General features: G+C 39.0%; 1 protein-coding gene across 4 annotated transcripts in view; it reads right to left on the bottom strand.

Annotated features, from left to right (window-relative positions):
* The window catches only part of asb7 (ankyrin repeat and SOCS box containing 7), a 31,920-nt gene extending 14,054 nt beyond the window's left edge, over positions 1-17,866 (bottom strand). Inside the window, exons 1-5 of one of the 4 annotated variants that reach the window (XM_062963506.1) lie at positions 17,709-17,866; positions 14,259-14,347; positions 10,215-10,334; positions 8,247-8,513; positions 3,353-3,958 (exon numbers count right to left, since the gene is read on the bottom strand). In XM_062963506.1, the coding sequence (XP_062819576.1) occupies positions 3,353-3,958; positions 8,247-8,457 (817 nt within the window). In that variant the 5' untranslated portion in view covers positions 8,458-8,513; positions 10,215-10,334; positions 14,259-14,347; positions 17,709-17,866. The remainder of the gene's footprint in view (positions 1-3,352; positions 3,959-8,246; positions 8,514-10,214; positions 10,335-14,258; positions 14,348-17,708) is intronic. The other 3 variants (XM_016996917.2, XM_008119343.3, XM_003226489.4) reach the window with 3 other exon arrangements.
* Positions 17,867-17,985: the final 119 nt, after the last annotated feature.

Here is a 17,985-nt window from a genome sequence, read left to right as displayed (position 1 = left end):
TCAACCTCTACTTTGTATCAGTGCCTTGGCCAAAGCTAAAAGTAACTTCTAGCTTGCTACGCGTTTTAACGTCAGCCATGAAAGTTTCTCAATGTTTGGAGAAAAAATCCCATAATGTATAAGTTATAATATAAGCAACCAGAACTACTGTTAACACTCCTGAAATACCAACAGTTTTCACAAAACTCTTTTCTGTTGACATCTCCGTTTGCTTTGCTATTTGAGCAACAGTCTACTCTCTGGATACTTTGTAATAAACTTTTTTTATGTCAGGAGCGACTTGAGAAACTGCAAGTCACTTCTGGTGTGAGAGAATTGGCCGTCTGCAAGGACATTGCCCAGGGAACGCCCGGATGTTTGATGTTTTTACCATCCTTGTGGGAGGCTTCTCTCATGTCCTCACATGGAGCTGGAGCTGATAGAAGGAGCTCATCCGCGCTCTCCCCATGTTGGATTCGAACATGGCAGCCTTCAGGTCAGCAACCCAACCTTTAAGTCTTTAACCCACTACGCCACCAGGGGCTCCAAAAACTTAATAATAATAATAATAATAATAATAATAAGTGATTAAATAACAACTATTTAGAGTAAAAATCTTCCTCATCGGTTTTACCATTATTATTCTATTTATTAAAATATAATATTTAATAATTCTATTGATTTAATCTTTCTAATTATTAGATGCTACAATTACAGTCAATTTATTTACAAGGGTAAAGTAAATGCTACTGCTTGAGTCTGTTCAAAGGCTGCCGTGTGGATGGCTTTAAATATTCATTTTTAGATAGCTCCGGATTTAATTCTATGTTAGTGTTCACAGTCTTGAGGTTGTAATTATATGCAGTACCTTTTTTTAAAGCATTGTTCAGCGCTTTGAGTCTAATTAAGAGAAAAAAGTGGCATATAACTCAATAATGATGATTTTGTATATCTGAACATGTAACTTTTATACTGGGTCACAATTCCTGGAGAGGTGGCCCAACCTTTAAATAGGGCACTTTGGAATGCAGGGAGGAATAAAGGATTGTCAAGGGATAAACACACAAAACATTACAGAGATATCAAAGAGCCAACCTGAACAAAAAGCCCAGTTATGTCCTTCAGGCAAACCTGCGTGCTTTGAAAATGTGGGTGGAATATGATAGCTGGAGGGTTTTGCTTTGACTAGCAGTCACCCACCCCAAGATACTACATAACATACTGAAAGCCTAGCTGCCCATTTTCGGTGCCCAAGAGAAGCTGGGATGTCACTTCTGAAAGCATCTGATCCATCTCCAACAAACACAAAAGCCCACCCCACTTGTCACCATTCCAAAGGTGTCTGATCCATCTCCAACATACATGAAAGCCTTTTATGAGAAGAGGGTGGGCTACTGGTTTTAAAACGGGCCTTTGAAAGTAAGCTAACTGAGAAAAGAACGCTGGTATTTCATGAGAGGTCTACAGTATCTGCTGATTCAGTAATACTTGTTCTATTTAAAAAAAACCCACAGGATCTAATTCAAAATAGAACAGCTTCATGCTCACCAAAAGTGGAAGTCACACTACACTTTGCACTTGCCGTTAAAACTAAACCCTTTAGAAAGCGTTTTTTAAAAAAAAATTCACTTATTTTTCCACACATAGAAAAGATACTGAGGATACAGTTTCCTTACAGCCTCAGGTAAATCTAGCAATAGATCACAGAATTACATTTCATGAAGTTCTCCATTTCAAAGGGTTCAGTTTACTGCAGAGAGGAGAAAGTCACAGCACCACACACACGCTTTCAGGTTTTAGCAAGAAAGTTAGGATTCCTTCTGCTGTGTGTGATTACAGAGTGTTTTGAAACGTTTTTAGTCTACAGATCTCTTTCAATAATGGACACAACTATAATCAATACAACCCATATCTTAACAAGACAATATCTTGTTTTGCATTGTCGTCAACAGGGTCCCTATAGTTCCATATTGGTCGAGTAAACTAATTGAAGCATCCAGTTTGGAAAGCAGTCCCGCTCAATCAGGGGAAGCTCCCTCAAGAAAAGAGGATTGTGTATGCCACTAATGCTAACAATCTCATAATTCTGCAACATGATGGCATCATAAAGGGGTTAGTGTAAAATTGAATGCCACTACTATTGCTGTGGATTACAAAGACCACATCTTTATGCTGTGCTTTTGTATTATGGAGACTAAAAAGCCCTCTCAGTCTTGGAAAATATTTATGCTTCACCTTTCAACCCAAAAGGCCCCAAGAGAAGCTTACAAATAATTAAACGGACAGGCCCCTGGTGTCAAACATTTTTTGGGAGGCACAAGTCATGTTCAGAGTCATATCTAGAGAAATGGGAGGGAAGTCTGAAGTTGCACACAGATGGGTTTACATCTTTTTAGAGAATGCCCCACCTTTGTCAACATGGCATCCCAACTGACTGATGTAATAAACTCTTGTTTCCAGGAAAACTGGGTTCTACTTTCTTCAATGTATCTTCCATTGCATTTTTAACTTCACTGATATCAACTATACCAATGTAATGGCATAGGATAAACTAAGAAGAAGCAAAAGCATTTATCAAGTAAATTAAGAGGTATTTCCTTGTCAAAGGAGGGTGACCAAAATAGGCAAAGGTCTGAAAACCATGTCCTAGTCAGAACATCAACCTGGAGAAGGAAAGATTAAGAAGTAACATGAAAGCCATATTTAAATATTTGGAAAGATGTCATAGTGAAGATGGAGCAAATTGGATTTCTGATGCCTCAGAGACTGGGAGAGAGAGCAAGATGCTGAAAAAGACATTCCACCTAAACATTGGGGAAAGCTTCCTGATAATGAGAGCTGTTAGACGGAATTAAACTGCCTCAGAATGTGGAGGAGTCTGGGTGGCTATCTGTCAGGAGTGCTTAGATTGTGTACTTCTACATGGGAGGAAGATGGATCAGACGTCATTCCAAATGTATGATTCTATGAAATGTATTTGTTACTTTCAAGTGGTGATAATCCAGTGAATTAGTGGAACTTACATTAAGTATCAACTCAACAAGTTCCCATTGATGCAATGGGATTATTCTACTTGGAAATAACAATTGATTTAGGCCCAGATCTAGCAGAGGATCTTGCTGAAGAATGGTGGATTTTTTATTATATTAGTATTATATTGTTGTTATTATTATTATTCAGATTCTCTTCTAGAAGGTAGTAATAGGTCTGCAGAGGGAAAGAGGAAGCAGTAAAACTGTTCTCACCTCGCTCCCTCTCCCAGAGTGTCCTATGAACTGTATGTGCATTATAAGTCTGAACTGCACCCAAAATATTACAAACAGGCCCCCCAAAACATTGAAGAATTCTGAGCAAAAATTTCTAGTATACATACTTGTTACTTCCTGTAGGAAATCCAAACAAGGCCGGCTATTTCCCGAAATGCTTATTGAAACTGCCAGTGGAGTCTGTCCTTCATAGTTCCTTGTGTTAGTGTCTGCACCATAATTGTATAACATCTGTGCACACAGCACATCATCCCTAAGAGCAGATAAGTGCAAAGGTGTCTGTCCGTCTTCCAAGCGCCCCAAGTTTGTATCCGCGCCTCTCTGAAGGAACATCCGGCAGTAAGAGTGATTGCTTTTGATCACAGCGTAGCGTAACAGGAAGCCATTCTGAATGTCAATGTTGGCATTGTGGTCCAGGAGGATTTTGACACAGCTGGACCTTTCGCGGATAATGGCCAGCTGAAGCGGCGTGGTACCTTTGTCGCTGAGAGGGTCGACTTCGGCTTTAAACTCCAGCAAGAGTCGGACAAACGAGTCTCGGCCATAATGAGCGGCCACATGGAGGGGAGTCCAGCCATCATTGCTCTTGGCATTGATGATATCGGCGCGGTAGTCCGACTCCAGCATCAGGCGCGCAATCCGGGCCCGCCCATGCATGGCTGCATAATGTAGAGCAGTGAAGCCACCGATTAAGTCTTTCACCGTAGGGTCAGCTGAAGTTTGTGAAAAAAGTGGAAGGAGTTAATAGTCATTAAGGATGAAAAAAAAATAATGATGATAAAGTGCTAAAATGTCTAAGAAAGTGTTGCAGCAAATGCTTCCCCCAACAGAGCACTCATTACTTAATATGGAACCTTTTTGATAGAAAAAAAATCTTGTGCATTGGACATAAAGTATGGGTAGCTGACCTTTCTGTTTGAAATGATTACTCAATTAGAATCTCTGTTTACACCTTTGCCATTACAAAGTTTCAGCACAGTGACTAAGTATCACTTTATTGCGGAAGTTATTATTATTTTGTGTCAAAAGTATTGCATAAAATACAATGAATGCAATTGCAGAAGTTGAAAACAAACTAGGAAGAAATACTGTATCTTTTGGCATCCATTGTATTTTAAATAACTTCCCCTTCAGTGCCTAGTAATTCACTGCTGGGAAAAGTCTTCAATGCTTTGTATGATGTTATGTTTCAACATTTCAATCGAAAGGTAAGCCAGACAATTCTTCCACATGAAACACTACCAATTAAAAGCTGGTAACATTTGTTTAGTAAGAAACTAATTTATTAACAAATGCTTTGAACTCTAGATAGAAGTAATGCTTTCAAGTCCATTCATCCTGTGCTTCCAAATCAAACAAAAAAGGGGGATTTATAACACACACTGTCCAGTTTCTCGACATCCGCAGCACACCTTATATCCAACTGCTCAAGACATTTCTACCTACCCCAGTTCCCTCCAGCGCTAAAATGTCATGCTTCTTTCAGTGTTTTGTTTTCCCTTGTGCTTCTTGGCCTTAAAGAGAAGCATGTGTTGCAACATCTGCTGGCCCAAGATGCGGATGTATTGTGGTCTGGCAAGATGCGCTTGTTTTGAAAGGGGGGGGCAATACTGTATAAGGTAAAGAAAGCTCTCTGTGGTCCGCAGCATTTCCAAAGCATGTAAAGCTATATGTTATTTCAGATCGTCTCGATAAAAAAATTGTTTTCTGTAAAATGAAAATAATCTGGGTTTGCCGTTTCACAAAACATCCAGATTTCACAAGAATGTAAACATCCAATTATGAGGAAAGAAAATATGGCAAAATGTCAAAATTCCAGCAAGCAAATGATAGCACAGGTCTCTCCCTCATCTCCAATAGAAGTCTGGATTCAGAGTTTTAAAACAGCAGCCAGATGTATAAATTTTCTATTCTCCTTGCATACCTCTATATTATATATAAAAACCCTTTCTCAAGAAGAGTTTTGCTCAGGCTTAACTGACAGGGTGCCTGCCATTCAATACTGAACATCTGTATTAATGTTATCTGCATATATAATCAATAAGGTATTTGCAACAGTAATGTAAGATTTTTAAAGTGCCACATTTGTGATGTTAAAGTGAAATTACAGGCTGAACATTACTATGGTGGAACAGACCCTTAATATATAATAGCATTTATGTCTGCATGGGAACCATAGTATTACATTTGCTCTCCAGGAGGAACAATATAGAATAGACTGTTGCCATTTTTGTAGCTAAACCAGAAAAAGTATCTTGCTATAAACTATGGCCAGAAACTCTGAATTGAGATCACAATTCACACCACTCAACAGAGATAAAGTGAAGCCTAACAAACTCCAACCAATATTTAAATTTACTTGGATTTACACATAGGCTCCGAGACATATGGATGAATTTTCAAAAATTAAGAGGGAGGGAAAATCTTGTAGAGAGAAATATGACTGTCTAGACATACACTCAATCTACCTGGGTGTACAATTTGCAGATTCTTTAAAATGAATCAATTGACAAATACAAAACTGAAGACAATCTGGTGCAAAAGGAAGAGCTGATTAGGTAATATCAAGGACAGGTGAAACCTACTTAAGATCCTAGGAAAAAATCTAGAATTCATCAAAATACTAAAGCGAAAGAATTAATGTTCCATAATCGCACATTCTTCCTATAGTATTCTGTCCCTGATATTCAGTTCCCACATTATATTGTGGTTGTCTCACTTTAAAGCTTCCTATACAGATTTTATTTCTTTAGCCAGTCATCTAACATATATATAAAACATTAGGACAATATGATCAACAAAAGTAACCTGCTCTATTAAACCAAACAGTTATCAGACCATTTTTAAGTACTATACTTGCATTCTTTAGTGAGCAATTCAATAACATTATACAATTATCACTGGGAGAAACAGATATTAATCTATTTATATTACATAAACAGCAATGCAATGATGACAGCATAACAGCTGCTGAAATGCTGCAACCCTATTAGAAATATATATGTTTACTGGTTGATCTGCAACTTGATAAAGCTGTTTGAACAAAACCCACCAATAACTGCCTACTTTAAAATTGGATGAGCATCTTCAAATGTTTGAAAATGTGAGGAATCATCTCATTTTTGCACTAAAAACAGAACATTTTGTAATAGTTAGCCTTCACATAGAGAACATGATTATGTAAACGCAGAATATTATCTATTTGGCATTTCTTAAACAAAGCTCCCCCCTTTTTTAAAAGAAAATAGAAAACATTTAAACTGTTGTCTATCAAATTCTGAGCAGCATATTATATTACCCACCAAACTCTAGAAGACAAAAACATGTTATTAGATGTGGACTGTCCAGTATTTATCTAATATTAAATCACTGTATAGGAACCATAAAAAATACTGCCATAGGTGCTAGAAATTTTCCAACTTTTTACTGAGGAATGATATTTGAAAACACAGCTTAGCACTACTGACTTCTGGTGTGCAATTATAGTGACATGTGGCTATCACAATTTTATGTGATCTAAGTACAAACCCCAGAGCTCCTGTGTCTTATACAGGATTTTTTCACAGATGTCAGAGTAAAACATAGTCCCTGAACATACACTACATATAAGCTATCAATACTTGCACATGCAGAAAACAGTGCAAGACTAGTATCAGGCACCAGAATTCACATATCTAGATCTGGTCTGCAAGCACTTCACTGCCATCTTCTGGTCAAATTCAGTTCAAGGGAACTTTTAAAAGTCAGTTCTCATATATGATAGCTAATGCTATAGGAAGGGTAACTGTACTGTTACTACTGCACAAGAACTTTGCTTGTTGCGGCAAAAACTCCAGAATACCCAAGAACTCATTATGTACCTTATTTCTGAATACTTCACGCTGTTTTTCTCCAACAGGCCAATAGTATATTTTGCTTATTAAACAGAAGAACCACTTAGGATCCAAAAGAGAGGTGCCGTTACTTCTTCTCTCAAGCATGCAAAATAAAAAAAAATCTTACTCCCTTTGATTTGCTTTATAAGGCAAGTTCAATTTTTAAAAGATATTTTTCTCCTTTATATGCTTGATAAAGCAATCCTGCACACACAGAGAAATAATCAATTCTGTACAAGATTGTTTGTTGCTTTGTGCACAGGAACTAACAGCCTCTCTCTGTCTCCCTCTCTCTTTCATTCCCTCTATCTCTCATACACACAACTACCTATAAGATCTGGAAATACTGGACAAAATTTGTGCAAAATCCTTGCAATTTTGTAATTTATACCACTTGGGTTTCACAACTTTTAGGAAAACCAATTTTCAACCTGGAAATTAGTAAACTGCAAATATTTCTTTTACCCTTAATTCAGTGGTTCTCAACCTGGAGTCCCCAGATGTTTTTGGCCTTCAATTCCTAGAAATCATAACAGCTGGTAAACTGGCTGAGATTTCTGGGAGTTATAGGCCAAAAAACATCTGGGGATCCCAGGTTGAGAACCACTGCCTTAATTCATGGCACACACATGGGACTTGAACACAAACAGTTCTATAGCCTCTGTAGCAAAGTCTTCTGAAATCACTTGATCCTCACATTTAGAAATACTGTATTTCTTTCATTGTAAAATGCCATTGATTGTAAGGCACACCCTAATTTCATTACCACCACCAAGATACGTAAGACACACCTGCAATTCTAAGATACCCCCCATTGTTAGAGATGTTTATATAGGGAAAAAGTGTGTATTAGAATTTAAGAAATTCAGTATTTATCAAAAGGATGCCACCCTGTGTTGGACTTTAAAACTGCATAACATGCTTACTCTGATTTGTTTTTAACTATTCCCCAGGCTTTGAAGAAGAGAAAATTGAGTTCCCAATTTACAAGATAATTGTCTGGAGCCAACTGCAAAAGAGACGCTGTCACAATAAAAGGAAAAGGAAATCGAAGAGAAGACTTGAAACATAAAAAAGCTTTCCATGTTTGTCCAGACAGCCATAAGTTCCCTCTAAGTGGACTAACCTCCATGTTCGAGGAACACACGAACACATCTTTCTTTCCCTCTCGCTGCTGAAAAGTGAAGCAAGGTCCATCCGTTGGCATCTCGACCATTTGGGGAATAGCCCTGCTCTAACATCTTGCGGACAGTATGGACATCCCCAGCAGCCACCGCAGCCTGAATCTGCAGCTCTTCCTGTAGCTCAGGGTTCCTCCGGCAGTGGTGATGTAACATCCTTTCAGAATCTGCCTCCTAAAGAAGGATCATGAAGTCTCACAGGTCACCTTAAACTGATGAAATACAAATTAGAAAGAGGGGGAGATAACAAAAAAGCCCAACTCTCAAAGTCCAGCTATGAGAACTGCAAACAGAGATATGGGAATGATCCCATAGAGCTCTACCTAAGTTATTATTCTGGACCACCAAAAATCATTTGTGAAAGCTGAAGGACATTTAAAGGAGCAACAAGATATGAGGAGTTTCCAGATCCCAACCATGAATTCTTTAACTGACATGTCAGTTAAGACAAATATAAGTTCTGTAGCATCATAATTAGTTTTATCTCCTATTGATAATCTATATCTATAATCCATGTAACTATATATATTTAATATAATATATTTTATTATATTATCTATCTATATGTATATTATCTGTATCTATAATGTGTCTATAATATCTATATATTATCTCTGTATTATTTCTACATTATCTATAATAAAACTGAAAATATGTTTGTATGTTTGTATCTATCTAGCTATATTTGTATGCAATTTCCAAGATGGCTCCCACATCCAGATAGTCCTGATTCCCGCCAACAACTAATCTGGACCAAACTTGGCATACAACTGCTCATGACCAACACAAAATACATGCGGGGTTGGAGAGGGATCACGGTAGTTATAATCTATCCACATTGCTATGAATTTTTTAATGAAGCCATTTGTGAAATCCAAAACCAAACAATGACTATTTCTAATAAAAAGCATTACAAAATCCCTAACCCCGGCATCACTTGGTAGCTAAGCTAGTTGTTGATAAAGCTCAAAACAGATAAGATTCTATCCTTATAAAAGCTTCAAGGCCAAACTGCAGCAATAATTGAGCTTTTCAAACTGTTGTCTCAAACGTCTCATTTGATGTAAAGGAAGAGCTCAAAATAAAACACTGAAACAGAAATGTACCTCATTTTAAATGATACTGTTCAAAGCTCAATGCTGATGCCAAGGGAGGAATGCTGTTTTCAGCAGTACATGCACTGGAGGGGGAGGCTCACAGGAGGAACAATTTCTAATTGTCGCAGGAGGGAGGTAATGACTTCATAACAAACAAGAAAGTAGTAACTTTCAAATATGTTTGCATAAGTCACCAATAGGATGCCAGCCAAAGACCATCCAACCAATTAGATCATTTTGAGTTTCTCATTTTTCAATATATGCAATGCATGAATTTGAATCCTATCAGAGTACAGGCAGTTTACTTCTCATATGTTCCAAATATATAAAATAAAGTAGGATGGGGCTGGATCTTTCCCCTTCAATACAATAAGTAGGAGAAAAGCTAACATTTGTGGGAAATGATTTTAAAAACCAGAAGTTTTAAAGAAATATTTATAATATATACAGAGAACGTGTGTGTCCCTGGCTCTCCATATCCAGTGCAGTGATAGCTAGGAAGGAGAGCTAGCATCATTTGGTGCCTTAATATTTAATGTTTAAACCTTTTAAAATTTCTCCAGAAAAATAGTTTTTTTAAGCTTAATAACTCGAAGGTATTTTTTTTATCATGTGAGCAGAGATTGGGTAAAAATCAGTGCTATTTTCTTATGATTTTCTTTATACTCCAAGACATCTATGCCCAACACTAGCTCTGGACGAACCACTAAATAAGTAAGTCCTGAATGCCTTCCACCTTCACAACTCCAAAAAGAGGGAAGAGAGCATTATCCAAGAAAGGGGACAAATATATTCCATCAATTGAGGAAAATATACCTTATAGGCAGAGGTCACTTTTTGTAAGTCTTGGTTTCCATCTTCATTATACATAACCCTGTTCACGGGTATAACATGTCAAGCAAACAGTCTCTTCTTGAAATGAAGAATGCAGTCTTGCTAAACCAAAGCAAAAACAGGAAAAAAACAAAACAAAACAAAGAACACATGTTAATTCAGTCACAAATGACACAAATACAGCAAGTATCAAGTGTCTGATTAAAAACTAATCTGAGTTATGGAGGCAGGGCTTACAGAGATGTTGTTTGGTGAAAAGCCATGATGTAGGATAGGATTGTCCAAAACCAAGGAAGACAAGACAATTTAAAAGGGTAAACAGAACCTGGGCTCTTATTCTCATTCCCAACAATGTTTGTGCCTCAAGACTCCTAAACATGTTCTCTGTTTACAAATGGCAGCTGAACAATGGCCCGTTCATTATGCCCTGCCAAAATATGACAAGAGCTCAAAAGCTACCTGGGTAAGAAACATTCTTCCTCTCGTTTCTTCTATATATCATGAATTTTCAACATTGTATCCTTGGTTTAAAATAATAGCCTTGTTCATCTTGATAGCCTTATTAACACTCAAGTCACAAGATGACACTTAGTGCCATGAAGAGATTTATAAGTGGCGATCTCTATACATATCCCAAACCAGATCTCCCAATAACATTGTATTTTGGACACTATGTTCCCCATAGAACTTTACAGCAAGAATGCTGAGACCTAACAGTACTTTAATTTGGCCAATGCTTATTGGGAACAAGAAAAAATTACCTTCTTTTACCTTGCATATGATGTAGTCTGCTTTTCCAGTCTGTTTTTACTTTTATTTTACCCCCTTTAAAATAGGAGGGCTTTGAAACAATGCTTGTCTATTGCTTCCAGCATTAAGCCTCAGAAAATGAAAAGCACATACTATAAAATGTGCTTCTGCTTCTCACAGAGCATGATGTCTATAATTGCTCATAGATTTTTTTAAAAAGCAAACTGTCAACAAATAGTGCTGTATCAGCATTTCAAACAATTATGTCTAGCGGGTGACCACTCCCCACAATTTCAGGCAAGAATCTTTCTGCACTGTTTGCTGATGCTAGCTATTGAACCGACAACTGTCTGCATGCAATGCATGTTCTCTGTTGAGCTACAATTCTTTACCAAATGTCTTGCTGTTTGTGCACAGCTATAACCCCCTTTTGTTTCATTCATGTAATTCACATAAACAGACAATTAAGAAACAGGTGCTATAAACTGGTTGTGTCGAGCATTAATTTTGTGTTTCTTTTTTTACAACAAAACAGATGTCACAATGCATACAATGTTGCACCCCCCCCCCCAATAAATAGCCTGCTTATAAATATTAAAATATTCTAGAACCCTTTAATGTAAATACGTTTCTGTCATGATCAAGCAGCATTTTTAGATACATTTTTAAGATTATTGACTTAAAAATTTCAGCTAAAGACAAGATGGGGAGTGAAAAATACTAGATCATTGTGCTTAGCGTTGCTATGGAATACTGAATGGCACTTGTGCTATTACATTCAGAAAGTGGCTGCATTTCAACAACGAGCAAAATGTTAGTGAACAAGATGAAGACTGAAATCACTAAACATACTATTGGCGTATAAAGTGGGCCCTTGGTATCATCTGGGGATTGGTTATAAGAACACCTCCCCCCCAAAAGGATATCAAAATCTGTGGATGCTGAAGTCCCATTATATAGAATGACAGTAAAAATGGTTCTAGGATACCCTGCACCCACGAATACCATAATCTGTGCATTGTATAAATCAAAATTTGCATATTTAGTTCACGGAAGGCTGAATGTACACATTGAAATATCTTCCTTCAGCTATTTAAATTGATCCCAAAAAAGTGTATGCACAAGGTGCCCTGGATTCTTGTTTCTACATACAAAGACTCCCTTTCAACTGAACAGGACAATAAGAATCTAGTAGTATATTTCAATGAACTAAGTGGATATGTCCCTGAACACAATTTCAATTCTGGTGGCCAGATCTATAGATCGATATCTCTGAAACAACCTGAAGACTGATGGCGAGGCAGGCTTATCTGTTATCCCGTTTGTTATGTCTGCTTTGCTGTTCGCATATGATCAACAAGGAATTCTGGAGGCTGATGTTGCTTATCCTGAAGTAGGAATGCACATCTGGTTCCAGTAGGATCAACAATAATAAAATCTTAAATTTTCCCAGCAAAGGCTCTCTTGCATTGTTTATTACCAAACAATGAAATCTGTTTTTCCTGGCTTTCTTCACCACCCTACCAATCTCGGCATTGGGGCAAATTACAACTAGATAGGCTACGAAAAGGAAAATGGGAACTGGATGGCCTTAAAAAGACTGTACAAAGCATCTCTGCCAACAATTTTGTAAAGTGAAATATGCCTATGGGCCCTTCCACACAGCCATATAACCCAGAATATCAAGGCAGATAATCGAGAATATCAGCTTTGAACTGGGTTATCTGAGTCCACACTGCCATATAATCCAGTTCAAAGCAGATAATGTGGGATTTTCTACAGCTGTGTGGAAGGGGTCTATAATTTGGAAATGGGGAACTTGGGGCTCTGCGGATGCTGTTGCATTGCAATTCCCATCAATATAACCAGCACTGCCAATGGTGAGTGCTGATGGGATTTGAGATCCAACAATATTTTGGCGGGCCATACATTCCTTATATCTCAAGATTCATACTTTTGACATTTACAGACCTTTGGACGATAGATGCAATGCTCCATTTTAGCTACATGAACCTGGCCTTATTCATATGCAAAATCCCGTGTATAATTTTATGTATACAAACTTTGACAATCCTACAAATGTGAAGACTTGGAGACATATTCTTCTAAAGGGCCAAGATTTCATAACATTGCAACACAAACAGTGCAAACATTTGACTTTTTAGTTTTAAGCACAAATATTGACACTAAAACATTACACTTTTAAAATGAACCTAATGTCACTCAAACCAAGTAACATTAAGGAAAATACATTCTACTTTCACTGTTTACCTAGTAAATCTTTTGCCAGCAATGTATTTTCAAATTCTTGTAATACCAAGGGCCTCTTGAAACCATACTGAGCCTTCATGAACAAAAACAATATTTGGCTCTTTCGTTACAATAGATCAGCAGAGTTAATACACACTGGATCCAAAATTGTATATGTACAGTAGAGTCTCACTTATCCAACATAAACGGGCCGGCAGAACGTTGGATAAGCGAATATGTTGGATAATGAGGAGAGATTAAGAAAAAGCCTATTAAACATCAAAATAGGTTATGATTTTACAAATTAAGCACCAAAACATCACGTTTTACAACAAATTTGACAGGAAAAGTAGTTCAATACGCAGTAATGCTATGTAGTAATGACTGTATTTACGAATTTCGCACCAAAATATCACGATTTATTGAAAACATTGATTACAAAAAGCCGTTGGATAATCCAGAACGTTGGATAAGCGAGTGTTGGATAAGTGAGACTCTACTGTATATTAAAGAGATCATAACATCAGGCATCTGCACCCAATGACTAGTTCATGAATTTTAAGATGCAAAGATATGCTCAAGTGATTAACCTGGATACTTTTTAGCCAAGCCAGCCTTTCCCTTTCCACTACAAGTAAAGTAATTGGAAAATATACAAAGTACCTTTATATACCAAAGCCACAAAGTATCTACGTACTTGCACTGAATCTTATGAAATTCAGAAGTGTTTACTTAGTAAATTGAATACTTAAGTTTTTATGTTGGGACACTTTGTGTCCCCTTTGGGGAGATGATAATAATAATAATAGTAATAATATTAGTAAATGTGTATGGCATCAGTCTGCAAGACCTTTCTTCACATGAACAATTTCAGGTCCCTAATGCAATATGACCATCCAAATCCTTTAACTCTACCTGGCAGCATGCTTAGAAAAAAACCACTATCCCAACTGCAACCACCAACATTTTTCTATCATACTGTCAGAATCTGTATAATAAAAACAAGCTGAAATTTCAGACTATCACCTGTATACGAGGTTCTCTCATTATATCTTCGCCTCTTGACTTTTATTTTGGATTCCAAATGTGCACACTTCTTCTGCAGCAGCATGAGCCTGGAATGACAAGCAGAAGAGCCAGTTTTGCATTTGGAACAAGATAATTTCTTTACCTCTTGTCTGATTCATTAACATCCATTGCACTCTTCCATCCAGGAGGTCAAGGCAGTTTACCAATTTGATTCTGTATTTGTAGGCCTGGTACCAGCAGTTTCACTTACCCGTGTCAAAAAAAAAACCCCTGTTCTCTCTAGGCATTTTTTTTAGCAATCCAGCACAATTTTATGATATGCTTTTTGTTGGAAATTGACCATAAAACTTTGCTGGATGATCTAGAAATGCTAGAGGGCCAAGTATTATCTCTAGGCATTTTCTAGGTCCTCAAACACAATTTCATTGTGTGCTTCTGCTGAAAGTTATTAATTTCAATTCATTCACTATTTTCTACCATGTTACGTTTCCACGGTAAGTTCAGAAAACCAATCCACCATGGATATGAAGGCCACATTACATGTTCTATGTAGTATGTACTGTTGAAAAACTGTCATCCAGAAAAGTCCAAAATTTAGTGGGAATCTGAGTCTACTTCTCAAATTTAATCTAACTCTCTAAATTGATGACTAATTCTCTTCGTAATATACCAGAATGTATAGAACTGTATATGTACAGAAGCAGATTAAAAGAAATACACTCGGGGTTTTGTAAAAAGGAAGGGTGGCTGTTCAAGCAGAATCCGAGCGCTATCTTTCTCTTGTGTGATCTGGGCCCTGGCCCAAAGTCAGCTGTCCATGTCCTTACTTTACAGATGAGAACGGATGCTGAAAAACATAAAGCGAAGCACAAGGCCGCAGGAAAGTTGGGTGACTAATTATTTTGCTTTATCACTTTCTTCCCATTAATGCAAGGGAGGGACCATGGGGGAACCATCCACAGAGAACAATGTGGCCTGATGGACAAATTATGTGATTTCCAAGGATTCCAAGGCACCCCTACCTAGGCCTGGGCCAACTTTGGCCCTCCCTCCAGGTGTTTTGGGCTGCAACTCCCACAATTCCTAACAGCCTACTGGCTGTTGCAGTCCAAAACACCTGGAGGGAGGGTTAACGTTGGCCCAGGCCTGAGATGAACCTTTGTGAGTGGCTGACATTCACAATGTGCAGTTAGAGCAAAGGTAGAACTTCTGGCTGCAGCGACCCTGTTGGACTGGGCTAACCAAGTGTCTCCTTCAGGCTGATGCTGGATGGCCCAACCCCCCCCCCCCCCACTTCTTTCATCAATACACTGCTAAGCCCAATGTCTGATGCATCCATTCTCCTTAATCACCCACACAGTTGTACCCCACGGCATAAGCACTCTTACTCTCACCCTCACCCAAACACCATTGTCTCTGTAGGGATCAGTCTCTCTTTTAGGGGACAGGGCAGAGAGGAGGCAGATCTTTCTTGCTGTGAGTATACCTTGCAACATCTCTTGCTGAATTGGGGCAACCAAGGAAAGATCGGGAGCGTGTGCTGGTTTTAGAATCAGCCTGCCAATGAGGAGGGACTGCCTTCAGAGTAGGCAAGAAGGACTTTGCAAGTGTGTTGTTGCTTCTCCTAAAAGGCTGGCCTTTTTATACCACTTGGTCCTGTTACTGATTCTGCTTCTGCAAAAAAAACATGCTTCTCCCTTCTGGGCCCCTTGCACACCACTGAATAAAATCCAACATTTTCTGTTTTGAACTCGGATATATGACAGCATGGACTCAGTTAACCCAGTTTAAAGCAGATATTGTGGGATTTTCTGCTTTGATATTCTGGGCTACATGACTGTGTGGGAGAGGCCTGGGATCAGATCCTGGAATATAGAGCTTGTCTGGGGTCCGTTCCACACAGCTGTATAAAATCCACATTGAACTAGGGGCTCTTCCACACAGTCTTATATCCCAGAATATCAAGACAGAAAATCCCACAATAACCCACAATATTGTTTTTTTCTCTCTCTCCATACGGAGACTCAGGGCCCTTCCACACAGCCATATAACCCAGAATATCAAGGCAGAAAATCTCACAGTATGGGAGCTGGAAGGCCTTAAAAAGACCATACAAAGGAGCTGCCCTGGCAAAGATTTTGTATGGTCCTTTCCACATAGCCATATATAACCCAGAATATCAAGACAGTGTGGATTATGTGAGTCCACACTGCCACATAGTCTGGGATAAACAGAAAACCTGAGATCAGATTCTGGAATATAGGGCCTGTCCTGAAGGGCCCTGAGTCTACAGTGCCATATATTCCAGTTCAAAACCGACACTGATTTTCTGCCTTGATATTCTGGAGCCCCTTCCACACAGCCTGATAAAATCCCACATTATCTGCTTTAAACTGAAATTACAGTAGAGTCTCACCTATCCAACACTCACTTATCCAACATTCTGGATTATCCAACACATTTTTGTAGTCAATGTTTTCAATACATCATGATATTTTGGTGCTAAATTCGTAAATACAGTAATTACAACATAACATTACTGGGTATTGAACTACTTTTTCTGTCAAATTTGTTGTATAACATGATGTTTTGGTGCTTAATTTGTAAAATCATAACCTAATTTGATGTTTAATAGGCTTTTCCTTAATCCCTCTTTATTATCCAACATATTCGCTTACCCAACGTTCTGCTGGCCTGTTTATGTTGGATAAGTGAGACTCTACTGTATATGGCACTGGAATATCTGAGTCCACACTGGCATATCTTCCAGTTCAAAGCAGATATTGTGGCCCGGGCTGTGGCGCAGGCGGGAGAGCAAGCCAGCTGCTGCAATTAACTGCAATGAATCACTCTGACCAGGAGGTCATGAGTTCGAGCCCCGCTCGGAGCCTATGTTTGTTTGTCTTTGTTATATGTTAAAAGGCATTGAATGTTTGCCTATATGTGTAATGTGATCCGCCCTGAGTCCCCTTCGGGGTGAGAAGGGCGGAATATAAATGCTGTAAATAAATAATAAATAAATTGTGGGATTTCCTGCCTTGATATTCTGGGATATAGGGCTGTGTGGTGTTGGTTCTATGGCTGTGGGGGTCATCTGGGGGCCCTTCCAGACAGCCCTATATCCCAGAATACCAAGGCAGAAAATCCCACAATATCTCCTTTGAACTGGGTTATCTGAGTTCACACTCAGATAATGTGGGATTTTTTGCTTTGATATTCTGAGATACAGGGCTGTGTGGATGATGATCCTAATGAGCTATGATGATTCTAATAACAATAAGTGGGATCGAACCCTGAGGTGGGAGGCCTCCTTCCCTCACCCGAGAAGCGATCCCATTCTGGAGTAGAAGTCGGAGCAGGCCTGGGGAGGCCCGGATCGGGGCCCTTCTCCTCCCGCCATTGGGCGAGGGGCCGCCAAGCCCCGCCTCCCTCCGCGTTGGACGTTACCTGTCAGTCTCCCTCCCTGCGAGGCCGCGCCCTCTCCCTCCTTCGAGAGGCGAAGAAGAGGAAGAAGGAAAATGGACCGGAGAGAAGACACGGCTGCCTCCTTCCTTCCTCCCTTCCTTCCTTCTGCTTCCTTCCTGTCTCTCTCTTCGCCCGGGGTCACCGGGCAGGGGCTGACCTCTTTGCCCGGCCAATCAGCGCTCGCCTCCCGCCTCGCGCCGTCACCCCATTGGCCGGCGCCGGCGTTCCAAACGCCCCGCCCACTTTCTCCCCCCCCCCC

Source organism: Anolis carolinensis, unplaced genomic scaffold, assembly GCF_035594765.1.
Source record: "Anolis carolinensis isolate JA03-04 unplaced genomic scaffold, rAnoCar3.1.pri scaffold_11, whole genome shotgun sequence".
Taxonomy (NCBI): Eukaryota; Metazoa; Chordata; class Lepidosauria; order Squamata; family Dactyloidae; genus Anolis; species Anolis carolinensis.
The sequence above is the reverse complement of the archived record's forward strand: the minus strand, read 5'-3'. Positions and strand labels throughout refer to the sequence as shown.